Here is a 17,912-nt window from a genome sequence, read left to right as displayed (position 1 = left end):
TGGTTGTATCGGGTATACAATGTCAACACCTTTCAATACATGGGATGCTTAATCACATGACTGCATTTCCTGGCAAATGATGAGAATAACTCAGCACATGGTGGAAATAGCTGATGAATTACGTGAATCACTCAACACAGTGAACCATGCTGAGTGATTCAAATCATTCAGCAGCTATTGATGCACGTGATTTCATTACATGGGCATATAATAACAATATTTGCATTTGGTGAGAGTAATTAGCTATATTATTGAGAAAGCTGTCAAGTGTTGAGTATTCATGGATATGATGCTAATACATCAGACGCTTACCATACGTGAGTACTTGATCAAAGCAGTAACTCATAAAATGAAAAGCTAACAAATGGTGTGAGTATGTTGGTATTTTATGCAAATCATTTGTAAATTGTGTGAGTGCCTGGGCATATCATGGCAACTCTTTACACATGCTGTATCCAACATCTGATGGCCATGGCTGTCAAATGGTGTGAGTACCTTGGTCTATAATTTCAATTCCTGGCCAGTGATGTATATGGGCATTCGATGGCAACACCCAGTAAATATTGTGAGTACTTATGATATGATATTTTATTTGTATCGTGCCCATACACTTGTGTGTAATATTGTAAGAACATGAGTATATGATCTGCAAACCCGTGCATTTGATAGCAAAACATTGTGCATTTTCTAGCAATGTGTCAAATAAAATGTATTATGTAGATATAGAGCAGCAAAACCTGACAAACACGTGGAGTATCCGAGCATATGATGGTAATCCTTGGAAAATGATCTGGAGTCAGGGCATTTCATGACATAAACTGGTAAATGGTTTGAAATCGTTGGCATATATATCTCAATTGTTGAAAATTGGTTTGAATAGGCAGACCAATTATGCTAATAGCTGGGGAAGGGTATGTGTGGCTGGGCATAACCTAGAACACAAAAGACCACAATGCTAGAGATGGATATTGGCTTTTTCAGACACTTGCTTTAACATGTTATTAGTATGCTGAGTTTTAAACATTACCTATGTTGTAAGTTAAGTGTGTTTTATGTTTCTTTTAATAGCCTTTGAACATTTTGAGGCTGTGTGTTATGTTTAAAAAGTCATTATCATATAGACGTAACATTTGTATTGTGCCATCAAAATGATCCTGCACTTCTAACAAATGAACATGCCCTGTCAGTTCAAAGGTAAATGGTGGTTATGTTAAAAAAGACCCTTAATATGGGTGGAAGCTCATACCTCTAACATCATGTATTCTTGAGTCGATGACCACCTGCCCTGTCTGATAGAGTCAATATTTATGTAAGTATCAATGGACCCTCTCCGATCTATTTTAAAGAGGGTCGGTGTACATGCTGGTTAGTAAGATTATTCTCTTTTCTGTTGTAGTATTCCCGTTAAGAACATCCATGTTACTTAAGTGAATTTAGGACATTTATGTATCTGTGACATTTTATCAATCAATCATCAGACAGGCACTATTGTGTGCTAGTGCTTACATTGTTATGCTGTAGTTTCTCTGCCAGATTACAATTTATTTCTATAGCTCTCCACCTCTTGGAGATGACTTCAGAGTGCTAAGCGTGTGGCGGAAAGAGAATGGGAACACACCTTCACAAAGGTGTGGCGGCTCTGAAGGGCTATGATCCACAATGGAATGGTTGGGTCTTCATGACCCATCTGAAATATATCTGATTTATCTGTAGCTTGTGCGGAAGAGAGTTCCAGAGTGCTGGTCGTTAGAAATGTGTCTTTTTTCAAGAAAAACTCTCATGAATTGGCTGGCTCTTTCTTGGTCAACAGGATTTGGCATGCCACTCTTAGGTGTCTGGGCGGCTGATAGAGCACTCTTGAAAGCTTGATAAGTGCTGGACAGCGTCATGTGCAACACAGCCTGCAAGCAAAGTCGAACTGCATGCTATTGTTGAGTCGTTATTTTGTATGTGACTGGTGCCCCATTACAGAGCGTGGCAGTATATGGTCAACAATGCATGAGTGACACAACTACTGCTTCTGAATGCATACAAACTTGTAGACCTAGATTATGACACACACGCACACATTATATTAATTGCAAGTAAAACACATTACATACAGACATCTCATAAATCGATGTAAATATGGCAAATAGGCTTTTCATTTCAGAAATAGTGTTACTTGTCAGATTTCACACACACACACAATATGTATGCACCTGCATGTTTAAGTAGTAAAACACTGCAATAAGTCAATTTTATTTTGTTGTGCATTATTAGTGCATAGATATTTATTTCTGTTCAATATTATTTTACAACTTTTGTATCACAGGCAAGCTGGAGAGTCCCATGAAAGTGCTAATTGGCAAAAACACCAAACCCAAACCCTGTTTCCATGTTATCCTCATATTTACACGCCAAATATATTAAATGACATTGACGGCAACTTAAAATGACCAAGGAAGCAGCAATGTAAAGTATAAATGATGCTAAATGGAGGGCAAAAACAACACTCTGTTCTACTGTACCACTTCCTAATTATTCCAAAAGTATTACTAAGAAAACAATATCTTTCCACTCTTCAAGTGTATGCACTAATTTAACTATCACACAAAACACCTCAAATCAGTATACCTCTTCAAAATATACAATTTTCTAAATGTATTTTAGGAATGTGCTGGTTTTTTCTTTACCTGCTCACCATGAATGTTTAACGTTTGGAGTGGTCACGACCAGTGTATTTGTCTTTAAACAATGTGTTGGCTCTGGCTTACCTATACCTTCTGGCGGCATGGTGACATTGGACTTTTAGCCCCACTCCCAAAGTAGGATGGGTCTAAGGGTTGGACAGTGAAGACCACTTATTTAGGGCCCATATGTGCATGAGAAGGGTTCATTTCTTGATTGACTGCAAACAGTAAAGATTCACAAGCGATAGCTGAAAAAAGATTTCAGAGAGCATTTCTTCTCTCTTGCCTGTAATGTCTATGTTTTTCATGGTCACATGAAGACACAATTGATTTATAATGTATTCAATAACAGCTACAAAACATCCAGTTTTTGCAGTGCTAAATGGATTTACACAAACATAATAAAATATATACCATACAACACTAATATAGCCACGCATGAATTTCATAACCTGATAATGAGGAATTGTCGCTTTTAGACAATTTAGGAAGCATTATATTTAAAATGATCAATTCCATCAATTTGTTTCTAGTCTTTCCGATCTTTGTGTCTCCATTTTAGTCAGTTTCTTCATCCAGAAGACAAGTATGGGGTCTCACTGTGGTAATTGTAATCGGGGCAAACCTTTTGCACAAGTTTGTAATCAACGCTAAAAAAAGCAATATATATGCAGATGACCTTAAATGGTTTTGAACATAGCCAAGAGACATGGCTTTGTGTTTGCTCTTGGTAACAGACCTTTGAGGGGTCAAAGTTGCACAGAGCCGTCTTCTTTGCCCGATCGGTTTTCTCATACTCAATGTGGCAGTTGAAAGACTTGGAATCTTTAATTTCCTGTGTGGATTGAATTGATGCTTCAAACTCCACTACTTTAGAGGGTGGGACCAAACTCACTGACACATTTCCAAGGCCTGTTGAGTTGTGCCGAAAATAAACACTGAAGGTCCCATTCCCATGGTCAACAATTTTCCCAGTGATCAGGAGATTTAGTTTTACTGTTTTTATATTTGAATGAAAATCACCCCAACCAAACATTTTCTTGAACTTTCCAGTTTTTACTATTGGTCTGCGTTTAGTTCGCACAAGGGATTCCTGAGCATCAGTGATATTGGAAAGCCAGTCCCAGAAGTTGACTCTGCTGTCAAAATATGGTACTTGTTCATTCTTTGGCATTGGAGACTGTTTAGCAAATAGACGCAAGGGGCTGAAGATCCGTGACTGGACGACGTTATTAACCAAGGTCTCTGTGGCGTCCTCTGATTCCCATTCCAGTACTTCTGTTGCACTTAGTACTTGTTTAGTGTTGCAGCGAATCTATTGAGAAAAAAAGATTGAAGAATACGTAAATATTGAGCTGTGATGTCGCATACTTTCAGATTTTCATCTAATTCTTGAAAGAATTAAACTTGAGAGATTTTGGAAATTAAAAACGATGCTTAAGTAGCTAATTCACATTCTTTCATTTCGAAGATTAGTCTGTTTTGCATCTCATAATTATATGTAAATAATGTTGCATTAAATACCAGTTATGAATGTCTGCTAACAATTAATTGTGATATCTGCACTTTACAGGCAATCAAGTAGAGACAGAAACATAAACATACAGAAATATCTAAACTTTCAAAATATAATATTCCAAAAGTCAACATAGCATGCTTTCTTTTAGATTTCAGAAGTATCAACACTAGGATACGCATTTCTTCATTTTAAACTGCATTTACATGTGTTTTCTATTTAAAACAAATCAGATTTTCCCATATAATTAGATGTATTTACCTGGATTTTGCTTATTCACCTCAACAATATTCACTTCCACAATGCACTACCTAGAAATCTTTCTTTATACTTCGGCCGTGCCCATTGTGTATTTTAGAATCCTACCAGAGAACTAGCCATGGCCACTCTCCATTTTAAAACACTGCCAGACCACTAGCTATGGCCTTCCGCCATGGCCAGTGGGGATGGCCTTTGGCCGTGCCCACTGTATATTTTAGAACACTACCAGACCACAGAAGGCAGTGGTGTGGGAAAAATCTATGGAATAACAAAACCCTTGAAATTCAAGTAAAATACTTTAGTTGTAGGGGCATTAAGGTGAGAACTTAATGCAACAAACCCCCCTGAAATTCAGCTAAAGCCACCTTAACTTTGTGTCCCTGTTGTGCAGTCTGTGCCACACTGATGACATCACAGATTACATCCCTGATGATATCACTGATCACATCACTGGTGACATCACTAATTACATCATCTATGACATCACTGATGAAATATCTGATTAAATGACAACACTAACTAGCTACGGCCTTTGGCCATGCCCACTGTATAGGTGAACACATTAAGGGGCCACTAAGCCATGGCCTGCGACCATGGTCAATGGCCACAGCCTTCTGCCATGCCCAGTGTATATTATAACACAATTAGGGGCCCACTGTATATTTTACAACAGTAACCGGACGTGAAGGGTCTGCTAGCCATGGCCTTCATCCATGGCCAGTGTCCACGGCCTTCGGCCATGCCCACTGCATATTTCAGAAAACTAACCAGCCACAAGCCATGGTCTTAAGCCAACCCACATGTATGTTCTAACACAAGGGGCAGTAGCCATTGCCTTCAGCCTTGGCTAGAGTCCACAGACTTTGGTTGGGCTCACTTTATATTTTCAAACACTAACAGACCCCTAGCCATGTCCTTCTGGCATGGCCAATGGCCACGGCCTTTGGCTGTGCCCACTGTATATTTTACAACACTCACCAGCCGCTAGCCATGACTTTCGGCCATAGGCATTGGATCCAGCCTTTAGCCGTGGCCCTTGTATATTGTAACATATTAAGGGGCCACTATCCATGACCTTCGGCCATGGCCAGTGGTTATGGCTTTCAGCCATTCCCACTGTATATTGTACAACAATAACCAGCCACTAACAATGGCATTCGGCCATGCACAGTGTCCACAACCCTGGCCATGACAAAAGCCACAACCTACATTGTTATTTAGTTAATCAAAGCTTTTATTAGCTAAGTCATACATGATATTATGTCTGATGCCATCACATATGTAGACTTGGATGTTATAAATGATGTAAACAGTGATGTCACCAGTGCTTCCATCAGTGATTTAATCAGTGAAGTAATAGATGTTGTAATTAGTGATGTCACAAGTGATGTCATCTCTGATGTCATCATTGTGGTCATAGACAACACAATAGGGGATGCAAAGTTAAGGTGGCTTTAGCTGAATTTCACAGGCTTTCTTGAGTTAAGTTCTCATCTTCCAACGTCCCTGCAACTAAAGTTTTTTCCTTGAATTTCAAGAGTTCTCTTATTCCATAGATTTTTTTCTGCAACATTGGCCATGGCCTTCCGCTGTACCCACTGTATATTTTAGAACACTGCCAGACCGCTAGCCATGGCCTCGGGCTATGGCCAGTTGGCATGACCTTTGGCTGTGCCTACTTACCATTTTAAAACACTACCAGCCCACTAGCCGTGGCCTTTGGCCATGTCCAGTAGGGAAGGCATTTGACCATACCCATTGTATATTTTACAGCACTACCAGACCACTAGCCATGGCCTTCAGTCATGCTCACTGTCCATTTTAAAACACTACCAGACCACTCACCATGTCTGTTGGCCTTAAAAAACGTGCAACCCATCGCTCAAAGACCTTCATCTAACACAGACTGATTTTTACCTGTTTTGACACTGGTATTGTTATGTATAAAAAATGGCAGGCTTTCAGAAATTACCATTTTTTAGGCAATGTGCAGTGATATTAGATTATTTTTATCAAGCATCACACACTTTGGTTAAGCAGCATGCTACAAGCCCCTAGTTTTCTGTCCGGTCTCTGGGTGACTGTTGCGATACATCGTACGACTCCAACTAACTGCATTTAAGCAGCACAGAAAAAGGAAAAAAAGAAAGCTGCAAGAATAACCTATGCCCTTGTACTTTTGCACCCATAGCGAAAATCAAAATCTGGCACCCATGAATAGACGCACAGTAAGTGAACATATATCTTAAAGTGAAATATACAAATGAAGTTCAATTTACCTTTCCATTAGAAGAAAGTGCACAGCACAAAATAGCATTGGATTTAAAAAAAAATAATGAACAAAATAAGAGAGGAAATGTTCCGACACATATGCTGGCAAATTATAAAAGGTGCTCACCTTTTAAACCCAGCAATCTGTAGTGAAATATTCCATTTCCAGCTACAGCAATGTCAGGGGTAGAAAATCACTGCCCATGGCCAGTGACACAATAGGCATCCGGGACTTGCAACCATGCAGTAACCGGGACCGACCCTGCTTAGCTTCTAAGAGAGAAAAGGGCCAGCCCCCTCAAGCCACTAAGTGGTGTTGTAACATTTGCTCATTTATTAGACAACATGGCCTGAGGGGGCCGTCCCCTTGATCTCTTAGAAGCTAAGCCAGGTCTGTCTTGGTTTCTGCATGGATGCAAGTCCCAGATGCTATCGTGTGGCCAGTGATTTTTCACCCCCAACGTCACTGCAGTTGTAAAAATATCTCTTTTTTAAAAACCTTTTTTCCGGAGGTACAGAACTACAGATACCCTTGGTTATCTGTAGTAATCATACCTGCAGTTATCAAGAAAAATGGCGAAACCCCAAAATGCTTCCCTTCCCCCCCAGGCCCTCACCGAATGCCCCCCTCATCTGTGTCAGCTTCCCCTACCTCCCTGAAGGCCTCCTCACCTACCCTGCCCTCTCCCATTACCCCCCAACTCTTGTTTCTGCAGCACAGTTTGCTATGAAATATCAGTTACTCGCAGCAAATCTGTCCGATAGCCAAGGTTACCGAAAAGATTTGTGTCTCAGTCCCTAGACCCACATTACTGAATTTCATTTGGTTTCTCTTGCCTTCCCAACCTCTAGCCTGATGGCATTTGCATGTTTTTGACCTGCAAAAGCTTTTTTTTATGCGTTTAATTTTCTGATACCCTTGTCAATAGCCATGGCCATCTCTCGCATTGAGAACTAAAAAAGATGACCTCTGTTTCATTTATAAACACCCGGTTTCCTGGCAATTTACCCTGGATATATATTTTGGAGGAGCCCCCCTCATTCCCATCAAATATTATGAAAACTACTAGACGGAATAATACCAAACCACAAGAGGGCCACGAGTCAACACGTTGTTTCGCACTTGGTCCAAATCCATGCAGCGGTTTGGGCTGTGCGGTCTGGCAGAAATTGACCTTTTTTGTCTATGGGAACATGAATGAGCACCAGGCCGCAATGTCAGTATTTTTAATGTTTCTTTGTTCGCTTAATAACCTTTTTATTTTTTAATGAATCTTTCCCGAAACGGGGGTGGAGGGGAGGGGAAATACCTTGTTATCTTCAGAATTTCAATCAAATCCATCATACGAGTCAAAAGTTATTAGCAATTAATTTTTTCGGGTTTTCTATGGGAGTCCGACTCACCTTAAGCACAGGGCGGCAACCACTACCCTATAATTTATATTTATATATATACAAATATAGCATCACAGTCATTTGTGTGCTGCTTTCCTTCACCTTTATATCTGTTTGCTTCATAAAATTGAGGAGCTATTCCCATTTTATTTTTACTTTCTTTACAAACTAAAGTGTAATATCGTCATGTTGATGCAGTGAACATCTGCAGCCATGCTGTGACACTGTCATAGTTTTCATTTATCCTATAATACATCAAATCCAATTTTGTTGATTCATCATATATTATTTCCGGTTCCTCCTCCACAAATACCTTCTTTTTCTCTGCATGTCATCAATCCTGTCTTCTGAAGAGCCTTCCTCAGAACAATCCATTTTTAGTGCTGCTGACTGTGCCACTGCTGTCTGTGTGGAGGACAATGGATTTCAGCTCTTTACCACTTAGTATTTTAATTCTGCATGCCGCAGTGCACGTTAGTGTTTACCTTTTGGTTCATCTTTATATTCAGTAAACACAAGTAAAGCTGCACATGTTCTGAAGGAAACATTGCAAAATATGTTCCGCTTTTGATACTCCCGCCCCCATTATTCATTCCATCCCTGTCAGGTGGCGTCTTTTATCTTAGTGTTCATTGGTGGGAAGACGAATTGAAGAGGACGAATGGTTCTGGTGGGGATTTCATTCACAGCTGCGTAGATCTGGATATAAGTCTTTTATATACACATTGTTTGAGCTATGGGGATTTAGACGACATAATGTCATAAGCTTCGCTGCTTGATTTCTTGTTTCACGTCATGCCTTAGCCCTTTTAATTACTTTTGCAGTGTTTGTTATTTATTTCTAAAAGACAATACAAATATGTATTAAAGAACATTTAAACAAACTTGTTTGCTGTGGTAAAATGACAAATTATATGGGACTGTGAGTTGTATAAAACATTGGTAGGGTTTTATAATTGCAAAACATACTCCGAGCAGGTCACTGTTAAATTAGTTCAAATGAAGTTAAAGTTAAATGAAGTTAAAGGAAAATCTAGCGAACTTTCACAACATCCAAAAATCCATTATTCACGATTGTAAGTTTTTCATGATTAGAAGATCCCCGTGGTAGTGTTAAGTAGGCATTGGCAAACTTCCGAATAAGGGCATGTGGGCCCCTCATATTGATTAACAGGAATGTATATGCCCTGCAATACTCTCACAGCTACTCCCGAGGTTTGAACTCATGCTTGAATGTCAAGCTGGAGTTTGAGCTATGGGTAATCTGACTTGGCTGACTATCAAATATGGACTGTATTACCTTACTTTATGAGGGCCTAAGAAAGTCCCAGCTGACCTTCCAGTAGGATTATATACTGGGCAGACACACAAACGTGTTATACAGTAGGTTTTGGGGTACGCTACATGCACGTTGATGGGTTTCTGGTGCTCATTTGTCTTTATTTATTTCTTTTTGCATTTTTTTTTCCTTCCGCCACTTTGCTTTCTTTACTTTTTAGCGTTATTTTACCTCATAAAACATTAAAAAACACCCTAAAAATTCCTTTTCAATTTTAAATGTCTAATATCATTTATCTATGTGTTTTGTTTTAGGCTTTGTGTGACTTCTTCCATCGCCTCCCTTTTAAAATGTTACTCCTTGTTTTGATCACCGAAAGGGAAAAGAACAAACAGCAACGCGATGAACCCATTTCCAAATTATTCTAAAACCTTAAAAATAAAAAATAAAAATACTTGTTTATAATTTTATTTATTTATTGAGCATTTGTATAGTGCCTATTCATCAAAAAGTATTTCCAGGCGCCACAAGACAGAGGGCGCACAGGGGAGAAAATAACGATAACGGTACTATTATACCTTGTGCCATTCGGTTTGTGCAAGTGCAGCAACAGGAAGTGCAAGGAAAGGGGAGAGGGAGAAGTGCAGTGGGGGCAAGGGGCTGGACAACTGCTAAGGGAGGCCCAGAATGGCAAGTGCTTAGGCAAGGGGATATGGGTTAACTAGTGTGAGGGAGGGGAGGTGGACCAGACTCAGGAGGCTAGTCAGGGAAGGGTTCCCGAGGGCAAGTGCTGCTAAGGGTGAAGGGAGACTGGTCGAGGGAGGCCCTGCCCTGGTAAGACTCGTTAGGGATACAGGCCACCAGACATCAAAGCTGGTGGAGCTATCAGGGAGGGGGAAGGAGGAGGAGAAAAAGAAGGTCTTGAGAAGCTTCTGGAAATTATGGATATCCAGCTCAAGACAGAGAGGCCATTCAAATGAAAGGCTCCTGCCGAAGAAAGCAATCTATGCCCCGCTCTCTGCTTAGAGAAGCATCTGGCTTGCAGAGAGTTAGAGCTAGAAGACTGGAGAATTCTAGTAGGGAGGTATTTAGGGAGAGAGACCAGAGGCTTAGGCAGGGTAGGGCCTGAGGGGGCAAGGGCCACCCAACATCTGTAAATGCCCACTCAGCAGTGCTGCATGGCCATGTACAGATGTCAATGTCACTGCAATAGGCCCAACTACATTAGCTTCAGGCCCCACTTGTTAGGCAATCCTGGCTATGCCTCTGAGAGAGAGTTCGATGGAGTATGGTCCCAGGCCCCGGAAGGCCTTGTGGGTGATGCAGAGGGTCTAGAATGTGATCCTTGCAACCACAGGGTGCCAGTGGAAAGATTTTAGGGCTGGAGAGATGCGGTCCCTGGCCTTCAGGCCAAGGATAAGGCTTGCAGTCTAGATTAGTTGAAGAGGGCAGAGGGAGGAAAGAAGCAGATTAAGAAAGAGGCTGATGCAGTAGTCAAGCCTAGAGAGAATCAGAGCTCTGGAGAAAATGAGTTTCTGGGGGAAGGTGAGGAAAGGGAGAATACCCCTGAGGAGGTGAAGCTGAAATTTGAGACTTCTTGACAGCGATGTGAGGTGAGAAGGACAGAGCAGAGTCAAAGATGACACCCAGATTTATTTCATCACAGGAGGGTGAGGGGCTCAGGGAGGCTGGCCAGAGAGTAGGAGGGAAGGAGGGGGCAGGAGTCCCAAAGAAAGGGATCTCTGTCTTACTGGCATTAAGGCAGAGATCGCTAGAAGCACACCATGCCTGAATAGCAGTCAGACATTCAGGAAATAGAGAGAAAGGAGAGGAGGAAGAGGAGGGAAGCTTTAAGGAGAGCTGAGTGTAATCAGCATTGCATTGCAAATGAGTAGAGAAGGTGGAGATCAGGTGGGCGAGAGGGGCAAGATAAATGTTGAAGAGCCACAGCGAGAGGATAGAACTCTGAGGGATGTGGCAGGTGGAGAGTGATATAGAGGAAAATAATGGGCCCAGCTGAACTTGATAGGGCCTATTTGAGAGGAAGGAGGTCAACCAATCCAGTGCCCGGTCAGTGATGCCTAGGGTTTCACAAAGCTGATTTATGAGGCGTGATTGACCGTGTCGAAGGCGGAGGATAGATCGTGGAGGATGAGAACAGAGGGAGAGTTGGAGTCAAGGTTTGAGAGCATGTCATCACGGGTGTTCAGGAGAGCTGTTTCCGTGCCTCTGGCTGTTCTAAAGCCAGACTGATAGTCATGAATACAGACAACAGATTCAGTGTGAAGGATTAGTTGGGAGATGACCAGATTGGGAAATTGTTTGTGAAAAATCCTTTCAACTTCTGTGAAGCAGAAACATGTTGCTTTGGTTTTTTTCAGCCAACACCCATCATCTTTGTGGGTCCCAAGATCCCTTAACAGTTATCTGTTTGATTCCCTTTTGAATCTATGTATTTGTCCTCATTACTTCAAGGGTCATTCTCATGGGAGAGCCACAAAATGGAGGCAGAACTTTCAGTCTGTGGGTGTGCTACTGAAATTCAAGTTATTGTATTGGATGGTGTGTGAGCCTTAAAATGGAGGCAGAACCTCTAGTTGGTCGGTGCGTTATTAACAAACTTTCCTTTGTTCTTTAAGAGGAAGAGATTTGCAGCTATTGAACAGTCAGCGTTGCCACACAAAGCCATGTCAAATCTGGGTTTGTCCAATACATACAGCTGATTCTGTATGTGTGAGTAATGGACAACACATGAACTCCACCTTGAGGGCCTACTCTTGCCAGGGTTGGGGTGCTCCAGGGTCTGGTCGCTTAATTTTGTTCCTCTACACCTAAAAAACACTTGCTTCTCTTTCTAAAGTATGGTGCATTCTGCCATGTAAAAATCATTTCTGTCTAAATGGAAAGATGGTGGATTTGTCAAACGAGAGGTATGAAATAAGGGTTTAAGCCAGAACAGAGAAAGAAGTGTACGTTTCCTGTAGTGTTAGTGGTATTTTAAAATTATGATTTATGACTTCAAACATGCGAGTTTGTAGTCTTTTTGACTGGTAGGTGCATCCTTGAAGCTAGAATGAAAGGTCTCCAGGGTTCAATGAATATTGTGAGAGGGCAAGAAAATCTTCTACTGAATCTTTGAACCTGGAGTAAATGTTCACAAGAACGCAGCAAACATTTGTGAGACCTGCCCAAAGTGGCAGCACATATCATGTCTTGCTGTCACTATTGGTGTGGGTGCACACAACCCTTATTTGGATATTGGTGATGTCCCTTCAAAGATCATTTTACCAAGCAACACAGACAGTGGCTGAATACCGGTAAGATAGCTCAGCGGGTTGAGCGCCCACTGCTGCAATCTGTGTGTGATCTTCAGGCTACATGTACGAATCCTGGCAAAGGCCAAATAAGCCTTTGATTTTTCTGAGGCCGATAAATGAGTATCATCTTCGGTTGGGTGGTATTGTATGTAAACATGTTCTATTTACAGTGCTTTGTCGAAAGCGCTATATAAATAACACATCATTATCATAAAACAGTTCTTTGCAGTGGGGCTGGGAAACATACAAAGGGGTGAGAGGGACAATAGATATGCAAGGAGTTCTCAGGGAGGATGGGAAAGGGTAGTATTAGGACTCAACTCAATCAGACGACTAACAGCAGCATCGTATGGGCCACCCAACCACTAATGTCACCCTTAAACTGCTGTAGAGCCTCTATGACGACCAGTAGGATAGTGACATCAGGTCAGGAACCAAGCAAAAATCTGAACCTGTAGGCTAAGTGGACAATCTGCCCCACATACAGGAACAAGTTCTCATACATGTAATGTACATGTAATGTCACTGGGCCTAGTAAGATTGTTGTTTTTTGTTCTCCCTCGTTACCCTCCCTTGCCTTGTCGCGCTCTGAAACACCTGTGTATGAGTGCGACATAAATAAAATATCAATATCAATGGTTAACCAGAATGAAATCATCAGAGAATACATCCCTCAGCATTGGCTACCATCTTTGGCATGGCTGAAGCAAAAGTCCTGAGCTGTGCTCCGGCACTCATTCCAAGAGATTTCTATTGTAAGCAGCTATTTTGACAAGCACCAATGCAATCCAGAGTCACACTTGCACTTCATACATCTGTGGCAGTGTGGTCTTTTTTGGATATGGGTTGTTTCAGTACAAAGAATCGTGGCGGAATTGACCGTAGTCGATTTTGCAGCAATTGTACTTTGGTAAAACAACCCAAAATTGGTTAAACAACCAAAGTTCAACCTCCTCCTACTTATCTGTTCTCTGGCTGTTGCCGCTGCTTCTCCTACACCCCTGCGGCATCCGTTCTGTCCATCTAACGTGGGTCAGATCTGATGCTGCAGGGTCCCTTTTTCTTTTTTCGCTCTTTTATTTGGGTCCCTCGCTTCCAATGTCAAGGAAGTAGGGAGGAACCCTGCTATCCCTGAAACCCATAATACCAAACATGGGGAGTGGGGGACACCCCCGCAACCCCTGCTCCTGATGTTCAGTATTTTGGATTTTGTTTTAATGGTACTGGCTGGATTCGGTCAAATGTACCATAAAACCTGTTCTTTTTTTTGTCAATTTGGGTAAACCCTCTTTTTTACAGAGCTGGTCTCATACCAGCCATTACGTAATGGGTTTGGGTCTACATCTGAAGGGAATATCAGACCGGGGATAGCTGGGACATTGGAGGAATATTAAACAAGTGCTCTAATATTCCCCTTGAGGTCTTCACACCTCATCTGGCCCCAAATGCCAAATCAATTGGGTTGCCTATAGAAAGCTGTGAGAAACCCAGGGGTATTCTCACTTCTACTCCCTTTGTATCCCCTATGCAGGGCCCCTTTTTCTTTTTTTGCTCTTTTATTTGGGTCCCTCGCTTCCAATGTCAAGGAAGTAGGGGGGAACCCTGCTATACCTGAAACCCATAATACCAAACATGGGGAGTGGGGGACACCCCTGCAACCCCTGTTCCTCATGTTCAGTATTTTGGATTTTGTTTTAATGGTACTGGCAGGATTCGGTCAAATGTACCATAAAACCTGTTCTTTTTCTTTTGTCAATTTGGGTAAACCCTCTTTTTTAAAAGAGCTGGCCTCATACCAGCCATTACATAAAGGGTTTGGGTCTACATTGAAGGGACTATCAGACCGGGGATAGCTGTGACATTGGAGGAATATTAAACAAGTGCTATAATATGCCTCTTGAGGTCTTCACACCTCATCTGGCCCCAAATGCCAAATCAATTGGGTTGCCTATAGAAAGCTGTGAGAAACCCAGCTGTATTCTCACGTCTACTCCCTTTGTATCCCCTATGCAGGTGGCCAGGGAAAGGCCATCACTGTTGAATCCTGCCACTGGGGGTGGACAACCAAGGCAGGATCACCTGGATAGGGGGTCCTCAGAGATTGGAAGTGGGATGCCCATAGGTGAGACACAGTATTCCATTTCTTTATTTCCAGAAAGAACCTCTATACCAGAAAAGGTTTTGGTATACTGTTCATCTGGTTCCATAGTTTCTGAGAAGGAAAGGAATCAGAATCACACCAACTATATTAAACAAAAGAAGAGAAAGAGTAGGGATGAGATACGTTGGAATAGATCTCAGTATCCTCCTTACCCTCATTAAAACCAACCTGATCTACCCCTTACCTTTATAGGTCATTATAAAAGTGTTCCACTTTTCTCCCCCTTTAAATTGCTTGACAGTACTGAGATGTGGAAGAAACAGCTAAGAGCTTTGAAGATTACCTCCATTACCCATTCAAATACTGAGACGAGGAAGAGGCCTGATGGTCAGGCATGTCCCGCTAATTTGTTTAATTGTGGTCATGCAAGCCAGGCAACGCAAACCCTTCATTTTCACCTGCAGCCTGTTGGTAAATCAAAGGTCTATAAAAGGTGGCACTGCAGGAGAGAAAGAGAGCAAGAACAGAAGCAGAAGCTGGAGGGCGAGAGTGGAAGCCATGGGGGAAGAGCAGCCGAGACGCCAGGACACCACAAGAAGCCATGGGAATCCCACTGGTTGGTGAATGCTGATCGGAGATTCCACGCCTGGGAAGGTGGGCAGCAGGCGCTGCTGAAAGACGAAGGCAAAGCTCTGCAGAACAGCTGCAGAGTGCAATGTAAAGCGATCCAGCTACTTGGCTGTCCCTCGGAACGGGTCGGAAGTAAGAAAGAGCCGTTGAGACTGGGTCATTTAAACTATCCGGGGAGCACAGTGAAGACCGAACAAACAATAGCAATCAAATGAATGAACTGTATTACATTACTTATTAAATGCTGAATTTAATGAAAACAGACAAAGTGACTTATATTGAATACCGAACTAAATGAAACAAGTGAAGGTAACTTGATGTACTGAATTAAACAAACCAAGCGTCTTCTATTTGAATATTGCAATGAACAAGATTGAATGAACTAAGCCAAAGCTACAATTACTGAATACTACATTGAGTAAAACAAGTTAGCTGGTCTTTATTGCAATACAGAATTGGAAAACAGAAGCAAAGAGATGAAGTCCCGCTTTGCCCGGAGTCGCTTTTCTGCTACTTACTCACTTGCAAGCTGATTTTCTGCTATTGGATAACATTGGACTACAACAACCAGGAGCCTTTACGCTTGATTGGAAGGCGGGCCTATAAGAACAGGACGCGCGCGCACCGCGCGCGCGCACCCGTGGAAGCCCCGTGAAGTCCCGCTTTGCCCGGAGTCGCTTTTCTGCTACTTACTCACTTGCAAGCTGATTTTCTGCTATTGGATAACATTGGACTACAACAACCAGGAGGTGAATTAACTCACCACACTAACTTTCGAGATAATTTTAAGATAACTTAAAAGTGCACTGACACTTATATTCTGTTTAATTTCTTTGTTGTATAGCCTTTACGCTTGATTGGAAGGCGGGCCTATAAGAACAGGACGCGCGCGCACCGCGCGCGCGCACCCGTGGAAGCCCCGTGAAGTCCCGCTTTGCCCGGAGTCGCTTTTCTGCTACTTACTCACTTGCAAGCTGATTTTCTGCTATTGGATAACATTGGACTACAACAACCAGGAGGTGAATTAACTCACCACACTAACTTTCGAGATAATTTTAAGATAACTTAAAAGTGCACTGACACTTATATTCTGTTTAATTTCTTTGTTGTATAGCCTTTACGCTTGATTGGAAGGCGGGCCTATAAGAACAGGACGCGCGCGCACCGCGCGCGCGCACCCGTGGAAGCCCCGTGAAGTCCCGCTTTGCCGCTTCGCCGCAGCGTCGCGGACTAGCGGGCTACCGGGCTAGCGGTCAATTCTTTACCAATATTGCTCTCGTTTCTATCTACAAAGAGAGCCTGTGAGAGCACCCAAACTGTGAGTGTTAAACGTTTATAGAATTTAGTTTTTAGGAACATTCTGATTACGGGTTTTTACCTAATCTTTAACCTAAATGAAACGAAATCTTCATACACTTCGCACTGGGATGCCTCCCTTACAAAGTGCTTTGTTCAATTCTAGTAAAACACAAGCCAAAACTGTTCCATGTGTCTCGACACCTCGTTTAAACAGAGTAGAACCTCCAAAGCTTCCCATTGTAAATAAGTGTACTGCTTTTCCTGTAACTAACTCACTGAAACAAACTTCAAGCACCCAAGATATACGCTCCTTTTACCCGAACTGTGCAACTCAAAACTTCACCTCGAAAAATTCTAAAGCCACCTTACAGCCTCCCCCAAATATAATTAGTCATAATCAAGCGGGGTGCAGCACCACTCTACATGTTTCCTTGTCTGACAGCACAGTTTTAAGAGGGGAATCTATAGCTCAAATCACGGATACTAACCTCAGTCCCACTTCAATAAAATCATTAGGGGATGTAGCTGTGATTGACCTACCTTCCCCTAATTCTGACTTTATGGTACAAGAAACACTTGGTAATTTTTCCTTCTCACCTAAAATGTTTTCAAATGGAGGTTATACGAAATCTAATGTAACTTCCTCTTTTCTATTTCCCACTCCTCGTAAATGCCCTTCAGATGAAAAGCCCCAACCATTACAAAATGTGTCTAAAGTAGTTGAACTAACTTTGGGAGCAATGAACTTAACTCTACAAACTATCATCACATTATTTAACACACTGAATACTAAAATGGATGTACAAGGTGCGCAGTTGTTATCTATCTTAGCTTGGCAGGCGAAGCAAGAAACATTTTGGGCGCATCAACGACCAATGACTAATGAGCCAATCGTGCAGCCACTTAAACTGGCGTCTGTTGCCACCATGACTTCTACCTTGGCTCATAATAGTCATCTTGTAAAAGTACCAGTGAATGCACCAGAAATGTCAAATCTGCATTCCCAAACAGAAACGCAATTGTCTCCCATCACCATAGACAATTCAGGTATATTGTGCTCTCTCCCGTATATTGGTCAGGTCATCAGAGAGATCGCGCCTGTTCCTGAAAAAGGTGCAGGTGGGGAGTCCTTGAGTGACCGAATTCTTGAACCGTACACCATTTTTTCTAA

The 17,912-nt window shown here is 42.0% G+C and overlaps 1 protein-coding gene across 2 annotated transcripts in view; it reads right to left on the bottom strand.

The window, feature by feature from the left end:
* Positions 1-2,225: 2,225 nt before the first annotated feature.
* Positions 2,226-17,912, bottom strand: part of NXPH2 (neurexophilin 2) — a 457,303-nt gene continuing 441,616 nt past the window's right edge. For both annotated transcript variants that reach the window (XM_069616532.1, XM_069616531.1), the window contains exon 2: positions 2,226-3,987. In XM_069616532.1, the coding sequence (XP_069472633.1) occupies positions 3,244-3,987 (744 nt within the window). In that variant the 3' untranslated portion in view covers positions 2,226-3,243. The remainder of the gene's footprint in view (positions 3,988-17,912) is intronic.

This window comes from Ambystoma mexicanum, chromosome 9 (genome assembly GCF_040938575.1).
Source record: "Ambystoma mexicanum isolate Mex_15411 chromosome 9, UKY_AmexF1_1, whole genome shotgun sequence".
Classification (NCBI taxonomy): Eukaryota; Metazoa; Chordata; class Amphibia; order Caudata; family Ambystomatidae; genus Ambystoma; species Ambystoma mexicanum.
This window is presented reverse-complemented; position numbering and strand designations above follow the sequence as displayed.